At 41.7% G+C, this 19,294-nt stretch overlaps 1 protein-coding gene across 3 annotated transcripts; it reads left to right on the top strand.

Moving 5' to 3' along the window:
- The first annotated feature begins 2,741 nt into the window (after window positions 1-2,741).
- On the top strand, window positions 2,742-18,127 carry ZFAND5 (zinc finger AN1-type containing 5). Of its 3 annotated transcripts, none has more exons than XM_069001387.1 (6): window positions 2,742-3,024; window positions 6,076-6,233; window positions 6,642-6,753; window positions 7,165-7,262; window positions 16,107-16,232; window positions 16,478-18,127. In XM_069001387.1, exons 2-6 carry the CDS (start codon window positions 6,083-6,085, stop codon window positions 16,624-16,626), a joined length of 636 nt encoding a protein of 211 aa, XP_068857488.1. In that variant the 5' UTR covers window positions 2,742-3,024; window positions 6,076-6,082; the 3' UTR covers window positions 16,627-18,127. The 3 variants fall into 3 exon arrangements, with proteins under 3 accessions (XP_068857488.1, XP_068857487.1, XP_068857486.1); XM_069001386.1 differs by lacking the exon at window positions 2,742-3,024 and adding an exon at window positions 3,077-3,754; XM_069001385.1 differs by lacking the exon at window positions 2,742-3,024 and adding an exon at window positions 4,118-4,279.
- The last annotated feature ends 1,167 nt before the right edge of the window (window positions 18,128-19,294 follow it).

Below are 19,294 nucleotides of genomic sequence, written 5' to 3'. Positions count from 1 at the left end.
GTGTATGTCCACCTAAAGCATCTGAACATACTTCTTGTAATGTGTTTATTTTCCTTTGAAATCAAACTATATTTAATAGTCTTCTTTGAAGTAATGATTATTATTTCCTGTAGTCACAAACTCCATGGACTGTTACTTATCCATATGTAGCTATGAAATCCAAATAAATCTAAAAATAACACATAATGCACAATGTAAGTAATACTATAAAACAATACAATAATATAAATAACTATTAGAATCAGGGGCTATCAACCGGTTTTCCCACAAAAGGCATCTTTCAGTGAAAAGTCAGCATAATCCCTACTCCTTAGTTAAGGCCTGTTGAAAATGTAAACAGGAAGCAATTTTTCAAAGACCAGTAACTCTGAGTAATGCCTCATATTAGCTCTAGTCTTCTGAAGCTAGCAGTGCTCTGTCTTATTCCTGTTACTGAGGAACACTTTTGTCCTGATAGGCAAGTTTCAGTTGTGCCTTTAAAACTCCATCCTTTAAAATGCTCCACATTTGTCATAAAATCATTTTGACTTCTTTACACCCAATACTGACTTAGATCATCTAAGTATCTGAAACAATTGCAGTGCTTTGGATGACAGAAACATCCAAACATATGGGCTTCCTCCTTGCAATGTTGCAGAAAAGAGCTGGAATGAGAAATCTGTAATCCCTATGGTCACATATAGTTTTTCAGTCACAAGTACAGACTGTCAAATGATGGATTATATTCTGTGCATTGATTTTGGTTTCAAAGTAATGCAGTCATTAGAGAAATTAACCTAGTAGCTGAGCCAGCCCCTGGGTAATCTGTTGGTACACAACTATCTAATGCACCATCAGAAAACAAGGTACAAAAGTATTAAAGTATCAAATATTAAAAAGAGCTCTTGAGGATTGAAAATGAGAAATATGAGAGCAGGATGTGAGGATCTGCACAAAGAGAATACTATGCAGAATAGTCCATGAACTGACACAACTTTTGGAAGCACAGCAAACTCTGAAGATTAAAACGAGTCTGCAAAAGACTGATGTGTCATTGGCACAACAAGGAGAGGAAATTGAGAAGCACTGGCTAGGATCAACACAGCCAGCTTCACTGAGGCACTTGCTCACCACAGTCACAGAGATTCACAACTCAGCCTGCCTTAAATTACACCATAGTAATAATAATTCTAATATTGTAATAATAATTCTAATATTATGATAATATGAATAATGATAATAATAATTAACTATTATCTTGTACATAGGAACAGGAGCTCACAATATTTTGCATAGTACACAGAAAAAGAGCATGAAGACCCTGTAGTCTAGTCATCTTCTGCATTTCTTTTAGTCCCTACAACAAAGGCAAGATACTCAAATGTCGGCATTATAGAAGAAAGTAGCAGGGAGAAAGTACTGCTAGCCTTTTACTACCCTCCTTAGGCAAAAGCTTAAAATTATGTGCCATAAGGGAGTCCAACACATTTTAGAGAAGAATCTGTGGGAAAGATGGTCACTTATCCCCTCTGTTGGACTGCTCACCATATATGTCTAAAAACAAGTATCTCCACCAAAATGTTTCAGGAATGCTATACTTCAAGCCTCTTCAGAGGGCAGGTACCCTTCATCAGGAGGTGAGCTTACAGCCTTTCAAAGGACTGCCTGGAACCCTGCTCAGATTCACAAACCACTTATTTCCTTCTTCCCTCATCTGCCAAGTTCCAGGTACCCACATTCTTGAAGAATTCACAACATACAACTGGAAACAACAGCTGTAAGACAATGGAAGCTGTATGTTTCTGATCTACAATGAGTATGTTCACCTGAGAAGACTTTTTAAAGTGTGTGTCTTTCTCTAACCAGTCATCCATTTCCTCAGAAGGCACCTTGCTTGTGATGCTGCTAAGCAAACAACAGGAGGTCCAAAATCACCACCATCTTCTGAAGCTGTGCTTTCTAAGGATGTACACACTCTTTTGCTTTTTGTGGTAAAATCGTAAGGCTACCCTGGGAGTGTCCTCCTTTTATGGGTCCCGGATATTCCAAACATCACAAGTTAAAAAAGGTCTCCAATGCAGTTTTGTGAATCTCACGGTATTCCTGAAGGTAGCGACCACTTAGAAGATAAGATTCTGTCCCAAATGGCAAGCAGAATTAGCTCATTATCATTGGATTAAGTAAAATGCATAGTTGAATGTATAGTTGCTTTTTTATTCTTTCTTTTTTTGTGAAGGTCTGCCCTTCAGAGCAGTGAAAGGACTATGTTATCAGACAACTGACAATGAAATTTATAACCGGCAGTTTGAATTGGAAGTTCTCTTCCGTTTCGCGGCAATTCTCTTACATTTTTACTTTCCATCTCACAAGACGCCTAGATATTGTAGGCAAATTTAGGTCAAATAAAACCAAGAAAATACCCAAGAAAATTATATTTTCAAGGCAACCTAGGTTCTCTAAGACTCGATCCCCTGACACCTAGCGGTGAGCAGGCGTTCCGCCAGCGCGGAGCCCGTCCGCACCGCCCCGCTCGCGGCTCCTTCCCCGCCCGGGGCTCCCGCGCTCCGTGACGGGGCTCGGTGGGGAACGGCCGGCGCGGGGCCCGGACCGCCCCGCCCCAGAGCGGCAACGGGCGGAGCGCAGGGCGGCAGCACGCATGCACCGGCGGGCGAGCAGGGGGAGGAGCCGCGTCCGCCGGGCGGGCAGGGCTCCTCCCTCCTCCTCCTCCTCCTCCTCCTCCTCCTCCTCCTCTTCCTCCTTCTACTATTCCTCCTCCTCCTCGCCGCCGTCTTCTTCTTCCCCCTCCCCACTCACCCGCCGCCAGCGCTTTCCCGCCGCCCGCCTTCCACGCACGGCGGGTCCCGCCTCGCGCCGCTGCCGACACGGCCGCCGCTGCCGCTGCGGGAACAAAGGAGCGAAGCGGCGGCGGCGCGGCCGCCAGCCCGGCGCTCCCCGCAACCTCCGCTCTCCCCGCAGCCGCCCGGAGCTATCCGCGGCGCCTTCTCCAGCACCCGCCGCGGGGTTTGTGGCCCCCGCCGGGAACAGGTGGGTGAGGGATGGCAGGCTGGGCTCGGCTCCGCGGGGCCTTCACCGTGGCGGCGTGCGCCCGGACCTCCTCTTCGGCGGCTTCGTTCCGTTCGGTCCCCGCTGCGGCCGGTGCGGGACAACGCAGGCGGCGAAACAATGAGGTTCCTGTGGCTGGCGGCGGCGTGGGGCCTGCCGGCGGCGGGGCCGAGCGTGACTCAGGCGCTTGCGAGCAGCGGCCCGGCCCGACATCCCCGCCCGGTGCCACCGCTCCTCAGCCCGGCAGCCTCGCGAGTCTTTTGTGTCCGGGTGTCGAAGGAGGTGGAGGGGGTGGGGGACGCAGTTAAGACGCGCGGCACTGCGGGCGCTTGGCAGGGGCCCCCCCTTTGTCTGAGTCAGCCGCCGGACTGCACCCGCCTGGGGAGCGCCCAGTGCTGGTTCGGGTCCCCCGTACCGACACTGGGCTCTGCCTCGCCCGAGTGCGGCCGTGAGCGGCGAGTGACCCCCGCAGGTCTCCTTTTGTTTTGTTCCTGTGCTTCTCGCGTCTGATCGTGATCCTTTTTCAGGAGGAGGATGTTGAGGCAATTGGGTATTCAGGTCAGTGAGCCCGTTGCTAACGCAGAGCCCGGGTTTTGGGGCTGGGTTTCGCACGCGTCGGGGCCCTCGTTTTTGTCGTTACGCCGCCAGTGTGGCATCGCCCGGCGGGACGGAGGAGGCACGGCCATGGCTTCGGCGCAGAACGGTGACTGAGGTGCGCGGCCGGCGTCGCTAACGGGATTTTACGCGCCCCTTCCCGCGAGATGAGCTGGTGACTGCGAGGGTGCTGGTGGAAGGAGACCTTTTTCAATTATCTTTTTCCCTCCTCTCGAAGAGGAGCGGTTGTGTGTAACCCCACCCGCCCGGGGTTGCGGGGCGCATTTGTGGAGCGATGGTTGCCCCAGGGCCCCGATCGCGGAGGGCGGCGGGCTGGTGATGCCGCATTTTCTGGGCTGCAGGTCGGCACCCGCTCTCCCCGCTCCCGCCTGGAAGGGCAGGGCAGTCGGATTTCGCCGGCGCCTCCTCCCGCCGGAGCCGGCGGCCTGCGGGAGATATAAATAGGGACTGACTTCAGCGGGCGGCGGGGGCGGCCGGGCTCCCCGGCCCCGTCACGCCGCCGCCTGACAGGCGGAAGCGCCGGCGCTCGTCAGCCCATGTGACCGACCCACCGCGGCGGCAGCGGCACCGAGCGGGCAGCCCGGGGCTCCTCTGCCGCCCGTGCGCCCGGCGCAGAGCTGCGGTAAGGGGTTCCCACTGTCGGGAGGAGCCTTAGAAGGGAACGGGGGCGAAACCCGGGCCGCCTCCCGGACACTGGAAAAGCACGACTTGTTCAGCGATGGGTAGGAACGACCTGATCGTTCCGTTAGGGGCATGCATTTCAAGTAGTGGAAGACTGTGCTGACCAAAGGAGCTGCTGAGTGTCTAGTTTGTTTTAGGATGTTAGAATTGGCTCCTAAAGCAACATTTAGTAAGTGGTGAAATTTGTTTTAGCACACTAACTTGAAAGTTAAGCAGCTCACTTGATGTTGGCAGCGTGTTTGATAGCATGTTGATCTTAGTTGGTTAGTAATAAAAAGGGCAGAAGTAGTATTTTTTTGTATTATATAGACATTGGTCTACAATACAGATAAGAAGATTTTTTTTTAGATTTTTTCTAGGTGGGTCAGGCTTTTTTTCTAGCTCCCTTGACTGTTGTGTTTGGCTGTAAAATTGATTCAGAATAAGTGTGAAGCTGTGTTGTAGCCAGAAAGGACGCTATTTATACCTGGAAGGTGTTATAAAGCTTTAAATAGTACAGCTATTTATACCTGGAAAATTGGGTCCTGTGACCACCAGCAGGCAAGATGAATTTTGCTTGTTTACTTTCTCCTGGTTTTGGTTTACTGTGATCCCAGAAGTTCAGTTTACCTAAAGGCACCTGTCAGTTGCAGTTGTAGAGCTAGGGAAACATAAGTTTACTACTTACAGTGTGGGCTCTCCTAATTAGAGGTATTTTTCTAGATTCTGTAATGAATTCACTTTTGGCATTTTTGACTTCTGGCAAGTGTCAGCTGTCAAATATCTCTTACTGTGACAGTTTCTGAGTAGGAAAACAGCAATCCAGAGTTTATACTAAAATGTTTTCAGATGCCATATGAACAGCTTCTACTAAATTTGAATTTTAGTGCAATATTATTACGTGTCCTCAATTTGTAGCAAATGCATGATTACTGTGTTCCAGTTTTATTGCCCTTGGGAATCAACGATTTGGCTGCTGTGCAGTTTTCTACTAACCTTGCTTTGCAGAGGTTAACAGGCAGTGAAGGTGAAAACCTTACATCCAACATGCGGTTCATTGCAAAAGTTAGCACTGACTGCCTCTGGGAGGCTTAGAAGTCTTTATACAACTTGATTAGAGAAGGGTTTTTTTCTTTTGTAAACGTGTAAGCTATGTAATAGAACATACTCAACAGTTTGGAGTTGTTAGTGTTATTTCCCTTGGAAGATTATTGTGAGAGTAAGTACTGCTGCTAGTGGAATTAGCTTCAAAATTATATGAAGTTGGCACTAAAAAAGCACGGCTCTTCTGCTGGAGACTCTTGACCCTGCTGGAGTCTAGGAAAAATAAGCTATATTATTTGCCAGAACTGCTTTGTGGGTATGAACTTGGTCTTACTTACTCTGCATATCCCTGTTAGTGCTTAGAGGCTGGTACATAAGGAGGTTTTTTTGGCTGTCAAATTAAATTAACCTGTACATGCAGCTCAGTGCCCAGTGTATTATTTCTCAGTATATTATTTCAAGTATATTATTTCTCAGTATTAGTATGATTACACTTTTTCTTGTCTTAAAGGTTCATAATGATATTACTTAGCAATAAATTGCAGTCTTGAACAGTATATTAACATTCATATAACCCTCTTTAAGAATGATATCACTTGGTAGGGCAGGGTGAACAGACATTCTTATAATTCTTTTAATTCTTAATACTTTTAACCCTGTAATTGATTTTGGTGGCATGCCAACTCCTAATGCAGTTTTTGGTTTTATTTACAGCATCGAGATGACTCAGGAGACAAACCAGACCCCAGGGCCTATGCTGTGTAGTACAGGATGTGGATTTTATGGAAATCCTAGGACAAATGGGATGTGTTCTGTTTGCTACAAAGAACATCTTCAGCGACAGCAGAATAGTGGTAGAATCAGCCCAATGGGTAAGGGTGTGGGGAGTTGTTGGGGGTTTCTTTATTTCTTTTAAAATAAAATGTACAGAGGATTACAAGGAATACTAGAACATTTTTTAGGAGGACTTCTGAAAGCTGAACTGAAAGAATGAATATTCAATACTACTTTAAAGCACAGTAAAGATAAAAATACATTTCTGTGTAATGTGTTCTGGTTTGCTTGGCATTCAACCATAACTTGCTTTCCCACTTAGCCTCTTCTGTTAGCTTTTTCTTACGCAATCTGTATTTTGGTTAAGTAAAAAGTGTCTTTAAGTAAAAAGTAATAAGCAGTAGTAGTGAAGATTGTATGCAGACAGTTCATAGCTGTATAGAGGACTATTTGATTAATGTGTTTTCTGCAATTTGTTCATAACTTGTCAAATTCTTGTTACATAGGAACAACCAATGGTTCAAACAGTCCTACCTCAGAATCTTCATCTGCACAGAGACCAGACACTAGCTTAAACAACTGTGAAGGTGCTGCTGGCAGCACATCTGAAAAAACAAGGTAAAATTAAGGTTGTACCTGTGAGGGTTAAATGAGCTGTGAGTGTGCAGGAACGGCCTGCAGCAACCCTCCCTGTTGCAGTGAGTGTCTGCAGAGGAAAACGGACCGGTGACCTGACAGGACTCTATGAATCCATGTAAATTGAAAAATCATTCAAATATTTGGTGTTGTAGAGCTGGAGTAAAAAGAATGGGTTTTATTTATCTACAGAAATAATTTGTTACAGGCTCGCCTGTTTTCTTCTAGGGAAACTAAAATAAAGAAGTGTGTTTTGAAGATAGTAGAAGCATAGGTCTGGAAAACATATCAGTAGTAACTGAAACAATAGTTCATTAATGGGTCTGGACAGTTAAAGCTTTTATTAGGAATGTAAAACTGATGTGAATTATGTGTTTCGCTGTGCTTAAACAGAAATGTGCCTGTTGCCGCTTTGCCTGTAACGCAGCAAATGACAGAAATGAGCATTTCAAGAGAAGACGACTTAACACCGAAAACAGAGACTGAGCCAGGTATGTTCTCAGAGTGACACTGGGCACAACCAGTGACTTAATATGGCTGGAGGGTTTGTTTACTTTCTAAGTAGCCATCTCCTGTTGCGATGGTCTTGAAAAATGTGCTTAGGATGCTTTTGAGTCTTGTCTCCTCAGAATCAAGAAAAAGGACTAGTTCCAGAACGGCTTTAAAATATATGTTAATTGTTAGTAAAAAAAAATGACACTTACCTGGGTGTTCTTAGATCCCAAACATTGTTTTTTAAAAGTGAGGTACTCTAAAATTCCATTAGGGTAAGGTGTTCGGTTTTGAAGTCAAACTGTTGGGATTCCAGCTAACTCATGGCAAGCAAAATGGCTTGTATTTGGAGAAGGGTGCTTAATAAATTCCATTCAACAGAGGAGTGGGGCTGTGGGGGAAGGGACAATATGTGGTTTAAAAACATTAACAGAAGTTGCTTAGGGTTCTTGAACTAATTGAGTAATCAGTAGATATAACCAATGCATTGTTTCAGGGACACAGGATAGTTGCAGCTTTAATTGCTGTGCATGAATCGTCTGTTTAAGTGTTTGTTTTCTTGCTGTTAGATAATTGCAGCTGGAGTAGTAAAACGTCCACGTGTAAACTATTTCTTGGAGTGAGGCAGAGAGAGAGGGGCAGCTTGCTTAACCTAACCAGTGAACAATTGAATTCATACCAGTTTGTTCAAATGCATATTGTAACACACTTGTTTTGTACTTTAGCAAATCCAGACTTTTTTATTTAATTTACCAGTTCTAAAACAGTTTTAAAAACTGAAAGCTGATGTATAGTAGGAAGTCTGTTCACTCAAGCTGAAGATAAAATCCATTTTTCAGTTTTGAAGTCAATGAGATGAAAATGGCAGCAGATGCTACTCAGCACTGTATCAAAGTGATTCTTATCTAGTTATATCTTTGCCAACATGGGCTGATCAGCCTCTTGATGCTTAATTGCTCAGTATTTGCACAGGGGGTTTTACCATTTTCATAAGTCATGCTAAGTCAAGGTTTTGTGACACGAACTAAAGTACAGTTATACAATATATTGTGTTTTTCATCATGTATGGACTGAGAGGGAATTTTTGCAATTACTAAATTTCTTTAACTGATGTCATCTGAAGAGGCTTTCATTATGTGACTGAAAAGTAATTTAGACTTTGCTGCAATATTCATTAACCCATTGTGCCATGTTATGAAATCCCACTGGAATGCGTCAAGAAGGAAACAGGAATACATAAAATGGTGGTAGTGAGGAAGTAATAGGTGATTTTACTTTTCTTACAACTGTTGTCATTTTGCCAGCTGCAGAGAATAGTTACTTTTGATATGTAGCCTGTTTTTCAGGTCAGCTGTATGTTAGGTCACACAGCTCACTATTGATTAGAATGGGGGGAAAAAATCCAAAGCAGCTTAAAGACACTTATGAATTGTAGTAAATTATCTCAGAGGTTAAAACCAGTAAAAGCTGTCACAGGCATGTGTAGAGATGATTGGAAAAACTACCAGGAAACTTAAATGCCTCTGGAAAAAACTTGAAGAACTAAGCTACCTCCTGAGAGACCATACCTATAAATTTGTCAGCCAGCCTCAGCTGCTCTAATGCCCAAGCTCCCTTTTAAGTATTATTGTTTCGCACAGATCCTGGACAGCATAAGATAAGTCCTTATATACTATTCTTAGAGTTTGTTGGACATCTTTAATTAACAAGTGTTGGCTATATTCAGTGGTACATTACTCTGTGTCTTGCAGGCAAGAGAAGCTGGCCTAGACTTTTTATAAAAAAAATTCCTGGTGGGTCTGGACTAGACAGATTTTTTTATCTTCCTTTTTTCCAGTAGCATCCATTATGTGTTGGTCTCTAAAGGACAAACTGGAACAATGGTAAATAATTTGTATCACCTAATAGTAACAAAAGTTAATACATACTTTGAGGTGTGATTCTCTAAGATAATGCAATCATGGAGTTAGCGAAACACAGTGTAAGTGTAAGCATAGCCTGATGCTAGGGACAATTTCATAACCAGGTAATAGACCATGAACTGTATCTTCAACAGTATGAAGTCACATGCTCTTCTGCCAGATGTTCATTAGCAAAAGAAATTTCGTATGTTTCCCTTACAAGTTAGAAAGTTTAAAAGAAGGATTACATGTGGTAAACGATTTTTTTTTTTTTTTTTTGTAGTCTATAGCATAAAATTATACTTGTTTGCTTTTGGAATTGAAACAACTGACTAGAAGGTGGAGGAGTTGAGAAAAAAATTAAACAATTAAGTTTGACAAGCTTGTTTTTCTTGATTTTTGGGGGGTTTTGGTTTTTTTCTTCTTTGTGCAGGTTGAGGTTGCAACCTAGATGCACCTTCAGAACAAACCTGGTGCTAAGACAATTAATTGTATCTTAACATTTGAAGAAAGGCATGGTGGATGTAACTCAGTAACTCACATTGTTGTTTTCTTGTAACTTGTTGTAGTGGGCTGATTCTGACTGAATGCCAGGCACCCACCAAAGCATCTCTCTCACTCCCCTCCGCAGCTGGACAGGGGAGAGAAAATAAAATGAGGGGTTCATGGGTTGAGATAAGGATGGGGAGAGATCACTCACCAAATACCATCACAGGCAAAACAGATTTGAATTAGAGATATGGAGTTTATTATTAACAAAATCAGAGCAGAATAATGAGAAGTAAAAACAGATCTTAAAAAAAACCTTCCCCTCGTGCCTCCCTCCTTCCCAGCTCTACTTCTTCCCCAGTAGCTCACAGGGAGATGGGGAATGGGGGTTAGGGTCAGTTCATGACACGTTTCTGCTGCTGCTCGGGGAGAGGAGTCTTTACCCTGCTCTAGAGTGGGGTCCCTCCCATGGGAGATTGTTCCCCATGAACTTCTCCAGTGTGAGCCCATCTTACGAGCACCAGTTCTCCATGAACTCTTGCACGGGTCACTCTTCATGGGGTGCAGTGCTTCAAGGGCAGGCTGCTCCAGCGTGGGTCCCCCACAGGGGGACCTTTATGTCCTCAAATTCATAAATGGGTGCTATTTAAAAAATAAATTTTATAGGATTTTGATAAGCTTTTACACTTTTTAAGGATTGAAGACAGACTATACCCAAAGTATTCTAGAAATATGATTCATAGTTCCTTTTTTTGCCCTGCTAAGTTGCAGGAATTAAAAGCAAAACTTAGTGAACTTCTTTCTTTTCTATGTGTTAAGCTATCAGAGCAGTATATCCACCAAGTGGGTGAAGCATGGTGGACCCTTTTCTGTTTGGTTTATTATTATTTTATCAGATATTCAAGTGGAAATAAAAGATGTGTAAAAGAGATAGAGTTGAGTTAATAGTAACCACTTGTCATGGGTTGACCTGAGCCAGATGCCAGGCACCCACTAAAGCTGCTCACTCACTCCCCTCTGCAGCTGGACAGAGGAGAGAAAATTTAACTAAGAGTTAATGGGTTGAGAGAAGGACTGGGAGAGATCCCTCATCAAATACCATCATGGGCAAAGCAGGTTCTAATTAGAGATATGAAATTGATTTATTACACTAACAAATTCAGAACAGGATAATGAGAAGTAAAAACAGACCTTAAAATCACCTTCCCCCCACTCCTCCCTCCTTCCAGCTCTACCTCCTACCCCAGAGCCAGGGAATGGGGGTTGTGGTCAGTTCGTCACTTCAGGCTCCTCCTGCTCAGAGGGAGAAGTTGTTCCCTTGCTGCATCATGGGGTCCCTCCTACTGAAGACAGTTCTCCATGAATTTCTCCAACATGAGTATTTCGCGAGCAGCAGCTCCCTGAGAACTGCTGCAATGTGAGTCCATCCCACAGGCAACAGTCCCCCTCAAACTGCTGCAATATGAGTTGCTCTTCCAGAGGTGCAGTCCTTCAAGGACAGGCTGCTCCAGCCTGGGAGCACCCATGAAAGAGTGGCCCATGACCATCATTTCTGATTGGCCCAGCCTTGGCCAGTGACACACCTGTCCTGGAGCCAGCTGGCATTGGCTGCAGCATAAGGACTGTATTGTTTCTAGTACTTCTACTACTACTTCTACTATTGTTTCAGCTCCAGAACTGTAGAAATGCATCTAATGTTTTTTGGATGACTTCTGAGTTTACCTTCTATCTCTCTTGTTTTGTTTTTTTCCATTTCTTCAATGGTGGGAGTTGGCAGTTAGCTTCATCAAGTCACAGTCCTTAAATCAATTTTTTTCCTATGCTTTCAAGAATTTGTGCCTGTTATCCTTGAAGTTTAAGGTGTTTAGATCTTATTTTGGTGAATTTTTCTTTAGTCAGAGAAGCTTCTAAAAACGTTATTCTTTTACTTTTATATCCCTTTTTGGTCACTTTTGATATGGGGAATGTTAGAAAATAGCACTGATTTATTTTCAGCATGTTTTTTTCAACCAAAACATCATATTCATTCCTTTCCAGTCTGAAATCTCTGTCATACTGATAATACACGTGCTTTTGTTGAAGCAGCCGTACTGTTTTGTATAAGAAAAACTACTGACAGCTTTAAACATTCTTTTCTTAGAGTGGTTTTCAATTTTGAGTGGCAGTCCCATGTAGTCACTGTGATTTAATAATTTAGGGTCTGAGAAGAACTTTATTCTCCAGTTTGTAGAACCTTTCTGCATGTAGGTTGAGTAGCTATTTTACTTCATCATGTGGCTAACTGTTTCCATCAGCGGCCTTGCTGCTCCTCATGGATCTTATCTTTAGGCTACATTTGAAGGAAATTTTCCCAAATTCATGATGAAATGCCTGTATTTTTGTGGAGTTTTTCAGGCACCCACCTCCAGTACTTCAATTATGTCAGTGTTTATCATTAATTTGCTAGGATAATAGTTGTCCTTGGACATGATGGGAATGCATCTTACAGTGCCTACAGGCAATCATTTAAGACCAAAATACTAGTTAATAAAAGCCTACCCAGTTCTGAAAATCAGTTGTGCCTAAAGTTTCTGGCATTGTAGTAGGAGAACTGATCTGGTAAAATTCAAGCGAAGTAAATCTTTGCAGATCTTGAGCCAGAGACGGGAAGGGACATGACCAAGGTGATGGAGAGGGCTACATAGAACCATGGAACCGTTTGAGGGGAAAGGGCTTTATACATCATCTCATTCCAACCCTTGTGTTCCTGTGCATCACTACTCACGGAGTAAGGAATTTCTGCCTAATATCTAATATAATTCTCTCTTGTAATTCAGAAATGTTTTCCCTGGTCCTATCACTATCTGCCCATGCATAAATCTATCCCTGTTTTGTAAGCTCTCTAAGCTTGGAAGGCTTCAATGAGGTTCCCAGAGCCTTGTCATCTCCATGCTGAGCAACCCCATCTCAGCCTGTCTTCGTAGGAGAGGTGCTTCAGCCCCCTGAGCATCTTTGTGTTCCTCCTCTGGTGTTTACCTGACAGATTCACATCTTTCCTCTGCTGAAGACCCCAGAGCTGGATTCAGCACTCCAGGTGGGGTCTGGCAGGAGCAGAGTAGATGGACAGAATGCCCTCCCTTGATGTGTTGACTCCTATTTGGATGCAGTTGGCTTTCTGGGCTGCCAGCACACACTCCTAGCTCATGTCCAGTTTTTCATCCAGAAGAATGCACAAGTCCTTCTCTGTAGAGGGATCTCAGTGAGCCACACTGTGTGTCCTCATGTCTGGGGTTACTCCAACCCAGGTGCAGCACTGTGCACTTGGACTTGTTGAATTGTTTGAGTTCTCATGAGCCCATTTCTCAAGTTTGTCCAGTTCTCCCTGTCTGGCATCCCCTCCTTCGTGCTGAAGGTGCACTTAATCCCACTGTCTGTGTAACTGATGGAGATATTCAAGAGCAGGGGTCCTAAGACAGAGCCTTGAGGGACACCACTCATCACCAGTCTGCACCTGGACATAGAGCCATTGACCACACCTCTCTGGCTGCATCCATCCAGTAAATCCCATATCCACCACATAGTCCATCCTTAAAATCCATGTTTCTCCAGTTTGGAGATCAGGATGAGAATGTGCATGCATGCCAGTAGGAGCTCTTTTGCAGTGGTGAGGTGTTTCAGTGGTGATGAATTTGCTTCATCTGAACACTGTTACTGAGAAACCAGGTCTACAGGTACCAGTAACCACTATTTTCCAGCTGTCAGCATTTTTTCAGCTACCTGTTTTGTGGTGATACAGAAATCACTTTAGAGCACTTTGATTAACACTGTGTGATTTCTGACATGAATTTAATTGGATATCTTGAGGACTGGAATTGTACAAATTGCCCAGTTGGATTTGTCCTCTGTGTTAAAGGAAGCCTTTCGTGACAAGCAATTGTAAGAACAGTATTTTGATTTAGATGGGCTCCTGATGTCATGTCAGAACAGCTACAATTTTCAGTATTTTTCCTCTACAGGTTGAAGAAAAAGGAGTTTTGTTCTGCGCTTTAGGGGGCAGGATAGGCAGCTTTTTCTTCTGTCCTAGCCATCACTCAGAAGCACATTTATGAACATTTAGCATCATAAAAACAAATCAGACTTAAATCTGCTGGCATAAAATAATAGGAGAATCCTTTGTTCATGGAGATTAATAAATGGAACGTTTTAGTTTGGATTTAGGGAACTTTGTTCCCTCTTGTCTTGGTACCTTCTAGTGACCATTACTCCATGTTGTGTACTGCTTTTCCTCCTTGGAAGATGTTTTAGTTAGGGGGGAAGGATCCAGTTCAGCAGCCCTTTCAGGAAATGTGCTGCTGCAGTTTCTTAGGATCATTTTCATCACTGTACAGGTTGTGGGCTGCCATTGTTGCAGTTTCTTGATGCAAAGATGAAAGTATACCTGTAGTAATTGGTAACATTTGCCCTAGATGCATTTGTTCTCAGAGGCTTTGTTTTGTAGTAGGGTGCTCTACGAGGCTGTCTCTTGGCCTTGGTAATTCCTGGGGAGTTGCTGTTCTCATTTTTGCTTCCTTGTTGATACATGATAGGCAGTGATATAAATGGTTCTCATTTCCGTTTTCTCTTAATGTAAGTTGTGAGTGACTTTGTGTCACTGTTGATTTGCCCCCCTCTGCATTTGCTTTTGCATATGACTGAAACAGCATGCATGCTCCCAGGGCTCAGTTTTTAAGTTGGTTCTGATGTAGATGAAGTTTCCCATAGCTAACTACACACCAAATTGCATTATGTGTGTTTCTGGTTCCTCTTATTTATCTGTCTTGGCTTACAATTAGCATTTCATTTTGAAACCAACTAGCAATATAACAAATCTTTAAAAAGGCGTGTGACCATGCTTTTGGGGAGTTGTTTTGTCTTTTTATTTTTTTTAAGGCCATAGTTAAAGGCTGTTAGCCAAGGCGCATAACATCCAACAGGTACACTCAGTTTGTGATACTGCTGGTTGTTCAGCCAGTTTTTAGTCACAGACTCTTAAGTAGACAAACTGGTACTGAACACTAATTTTAAGATTTAAAGACAAGTTCTGAGTGTCATATTTGTTCATCTAGAAAATCTTTATCAAAAAAAATGGTTTCCACAAAAGAAAATATATAAAAAATCTGTGATGTAACAAAAAACCCAGGTTGTAAATGACCTTGGTTGTTCATTGGGGCTGTTGCTGTAATGTAGAAGTACAAGAAAATACTAGCAACCATTTGTTTTACTGCATGAAATTTTTTGGTGATGAGCACTGAAGGTTCCTTGTTACTTCTGAGCGTTTGTTGCTTATAAATCTTGTTTAGATTATGATGTCTCACCTGAGGCCTTTCTTGTTGTAAGGTGAACAGTGAAGTTTTCTGGGTGTTTTTAGAATACCTTTGAGTGACAGTGCAAACACAGTTTTGAAAAACAAGTACTGATTCAAAAGAATCACAGCTAACAAACCGTATTTGTATGAAGTTGATTGCAAATAAGTCCTTGAGGCTTATATACTCCATTTATTCTGAAATGCATTCTGTAGTGAATAGACATTATGATAAATGTTATCATACTCTGGGAGTGTTCAGCAAACTTGTGCCAAGAACAGGTATTATAGTTGTGTACAAGTGCATCTCTCAGCTTTTCTTAGTTCCAGTTTTGGATATGAAGAGGATATCAATTTAGAAAACTAAATTTCAGGGGGGGAAACCTTTTTTTTTTTTCAATAAAATAGCTGTGTCTAAAGATGTTCTAAAGATGTCTAAAGAGGCAATTGAGAAAGTATTTATTTTGACTGTACCTACTTGAACACTAAAACGGAATAAACTACAAAAAATACAGATATGCAATGCAAATCTGCACTTTGTTATTTAAATGAGGGCTTTTTTGAACTGTGTGTTTTATAGCTGTGTTCTGGATCTGTCACAGAATTAGCAGCTTCCTAGCTGCTGTCTTGGTGAACTGCTTTAGATACCTGACTTCACTGCAGCAGTGGTAAAACTACCCAGTACTACGACAGTAACACGCTACTGAATTTCATTTTTTTCTAAAATACGTTCCTGTTAGTTTTATTTCCTACAAAGATATTTCTGTTCAGCAACTTTAGCTCTGACAGTGTTGTTACTGTTTTAGATTATTTAAATATGAAATGTGTATGTGGAATTTCTGTCATGCATTTCAAGCCTGTATAGGTATAATGAATAAGTGCCATGGATTTTCTAGCTCATAGAAGTGTGGGGAAAAATCTGATTGTCTCAAGGAGAGTTGGAAGGATTGAATAAAGTACCTAAAAATCCTTATTTATGATTCACATTTTTAGGCTAGTGTATGTAATACTTTAAACAACAGTTGTCAGGGTCTTAGTGGATGAATTAATTCTTAATGTGTGCATGCTACTGAATAGTTAGTAAAGTCAAAAAAGATAAATTTCACCCATATTTCCTTTGCTTGCTTTAACAGTTGTTACTCAACCAAGCCCATCAGTTTCTCAGCCTGGTACTTCAGAGAGTGAAGAGAGAGGTGCTGAACTGCCGAAACCAAAGAAGAACAGATGTTTCATGTGCAGGAAGAAGGTTGGCCTTACAGGTATGAGAACACTGACAATTTTAAACAAATTTGCATTATTAGTTACTTCTTGCTAGATAAAACCTGATAAAATATGTGTTCTATTAACCTTACAAGCTTCTTCAGAATTCAAACAACTTAGTACAACCATTTATTTTTACGTCATAGTAGACAAACATATCCTCTTTGTAGTGACTGCACCCTTAATTAATACCTTAATTAAAAACTAATCTTCCTAGTAATGTTACTTCTTTTTCTGTGTACAGGATTTGACTGCCGATGTGGAAACCTGTTTTGTGGACTTCACCGTTACTCTGACAAGCATAACTGCCCATATGATTACAAAGCAGAAGCTGCAGCAAAAATCAGAAAAGAGAATCCAGTTGTGGTGGCTGAAAAAATTCAGAGAATATAAATTAATGTGCTTATGAAAAGACTGACTTTTTGTGGGGCTTTTTTTTCAATACATCCTAAAAAACATGAAAAGAGCAGGTGCATGGTCATTTTCCTTTGTTTTCCAGAGTTTTACTTCTAGTCCTGTCTGTCTAAATGATATTTCAAATGTTCAGGTGTTTGTTACAGGCAGAATTGGATAGATACAGCCCTTGAAAATATATATGCCCTCCCCAGAATAGATGGATGATCAGAAACCTGCACAGAAATACACATGCACAGAGGACAGACTCTAGTTCACATGTGCCAAACAGATGTATGCAATCTGCATGTGTGCAGCAGCTCTGCCTTTTGAGATGTGCATGAGGTATTTAATGTTCGGCTAATGTTATATGCCTGTTTTGGAGAAGGATACATCAAAACAGCTGGCAGTCTACTACTATCATTTAAAATCTCATTCTACTTTTAGTTGCCACACTTCATTTTAGTTTTCCAGCAGAATGTGAGCTGTGTAGAGGGGTCTACCATCCTAGTAAGATGAGTTTCAATGCCATATTTAAGTCACTTAACAACTGCACTGAGAAAAATGGGAAAAAAATCAGATACCTTGAGAAGGAAATTGTTTTGGAAAAGATTATATGAGCTTTAGAATCTTGAAAAAAAGTTCCCAAAGGAAATGTCCTGTTAGGAGCTTATGAACTGGCCTGCAACAGAGTTGTCTGCTTTTCCTTGCATAGCTAAAAATGTTGTGTAGCACAATATTGTAAGATTGGTTTTCAAAAAACAGTTACAAATGTTTCTAGACATACCACAGCATCTCTATCAAGCAACACAGGTCTAAATAAGTTGCTGAAGTATTAGAGCAGTTTATTATTCATGTACTACTTACGTTCTGTGTGTTCCAAGTTCAGAAGAATATTAGGAATTAATTTTTCTAGTTTTAAATGTAACAGTTGCACCGTTCTGCATGGAAAACCATACCTAACATGGCTGCTGTAGACTTAAATGGTAGCTGGAACAACTCTTGGAGGGCTGCTTTATCATTTTTAATTGTACTTGGGTATAGGACTGTAGTGTTCTTGGGTGTATTGCATGGGCTGCGTTATTTACGGCATTGTACAATAACAACTCTAGAAAAGGCAGTATTCTTCACTGATGCTTGTCTGGTAATATATATCACTTCTGTGTTATAATGGAAGGGGTTTTTGTGATGTATGAAACTTGTGTTTTTTATATAAACAAATACGGTTTAGACTAGTGTTGTGGTAATGCCTGTTCTCATCTGTAAATAGTTACATATGTACACAAGGCACTACTCCTGACATGAGTTTTGTTGCCAGTGTTCAGTCTTGGTTTTTACTTCACTATTAAAAGCATCAGGTTTCGCTTCTAACTTTGTACTTCTGAGTTATTAGATATGCAAACATGTACAGATAGTTCATATTTATGTATTGCACATAAGCTACCCCGCATCTATGCTATATTGTATTATGTAAATAATAAAAATAATGTACAGAAGGAAATACTTCCTTTTATGGTAGTTCATTGGCTTTAGTTCTTGATGTAATGAGAATGTGACCTTGCAGATGCTCAAGTGCAAAGTTTAATACAAATTCTTACAGATGTTGTCTTATACTTGAGCTTGCTTATGTCCTTCTTTGGATATACCAACTTCTCTTGAGACAACTTGCATGAGTAACTGCAATACAGGTAACTACCTGATGACTTGACGAAAATGTCAGCAAACAACAATGTGCTTTAAAGGGAACAAAGGAAAATATTAGCAATAAACTTCAAACTTATTTCCAGTGGATCTGTCATGATTGAGCCAGTACACTGACTAAACCATTCTGTTCACATCTTAAGCAGCAGACCTGGGCAGTTACTGTCAGTGTCAGCAACCAAATACAGGTGTTAAATATGTCTGGTTTATGCTTTCCAGTGGGAAGGAAAAGGACACAGTACACAGCACATGTTGCCATGGAGGAAGACATCTTTAATACTAGATAATCCATAAAAATTGCTTATATCAGAAATGGATGTGTATCCCACCAGTCAGCTGATAGTCATCGTGATAAGTTAATACTCCAGCCACTGTGTGTATACCTCCAATAAGGGAACAGGGAACACAGGCGTGCTCCGGGACTTCATTTTCCTGGATGAATTTTAGGATTTTATCACAGAACTGCTTTAAAGCACCAAAATTACAGTATTTCTACCCTTTGTATTAAAGTGATGTCAGTGGCTCCATAAGTTTTTCTTTTTTTTTCTTTTCTTTTTTTTTTTTTTTTGGAACCTGAGAATGCCCTGTAGCTGGATGTTTGAGGAACTGACTGTCTGGTTTTGATACTGTCTTGGCTAGAGTGGCTTAAGACTGGTGGTAGTACTGATACTGTTAGTTAATGATTATGGTGGTCTCAGACTGACTTTTTCTGTGCAAAGTTTGTACTTGTGAACACTTGTTGAAATACTTGGTCTTGGCACATCTGTACAGGAAAGTACAAAATGAAAAGTCCCTCTTTTTCCTCTGAAATTGCAAACTGTATTATGTAAATTACACTTAAGTGGGGTGTGAGCCTGTCCTCAAAGTTAAGTCTGCAAGCTGGCCAGAGCTTTGTTCTTTTAATAGTGTATGTAGTGTGTATAATCACTCCTGAGCTCTAATTCTGTTACGATTCACTAAACAAAGG

This window comes from Aphelocoma coerulescens (genome assembly GCF_041296385.1).
Source record: "Aphelocoma coerulescens isolate FSJ_1873_10779 chromosome Z unlocalized genomic scaffold, UR_Acoe_1.0 ChrZ, whole genome shotgun sequence".
Classification (NCBI taxonomy): Eukaryota; Metazoa; Chordata; class Aves; order Passeriformes; family Corvidae; genus Aphelocoma; species Aphelocoma coerulescens.
Note: the sequence above shows the minus strand (reverse complement) of the source record. Positions and strands in the feature narration are given on the sequence as shown.

What these genes read in the sequence shown, in the direction of transcription:
- ZFAND5 (XM_069001387.1), top strand. Translation starts at nt 6,083, where the DNA reads ATGACTCAGGAGACAAACCAGACCCCAGGGCCTATGCTGTGTAGTACA. An exon ending in AGCACATCTGAAAAAACAAG is followed by an intron (nt 6,754 to 7,164) that starts GTAAAATTAAGG and finishes GTGCTTAAACAG; the next exon opens with AAATGTGCCTGTTGCCGCTT. An exon ending in GAAGAAGGTTGGCCTTACAG is followed by an intron (nt 16,233 to 16,477) that starts GTATGAGAACAC and finishes TTCTGTGTACAG; the next exon opens with GATTTGACTGCCGATGTGGA.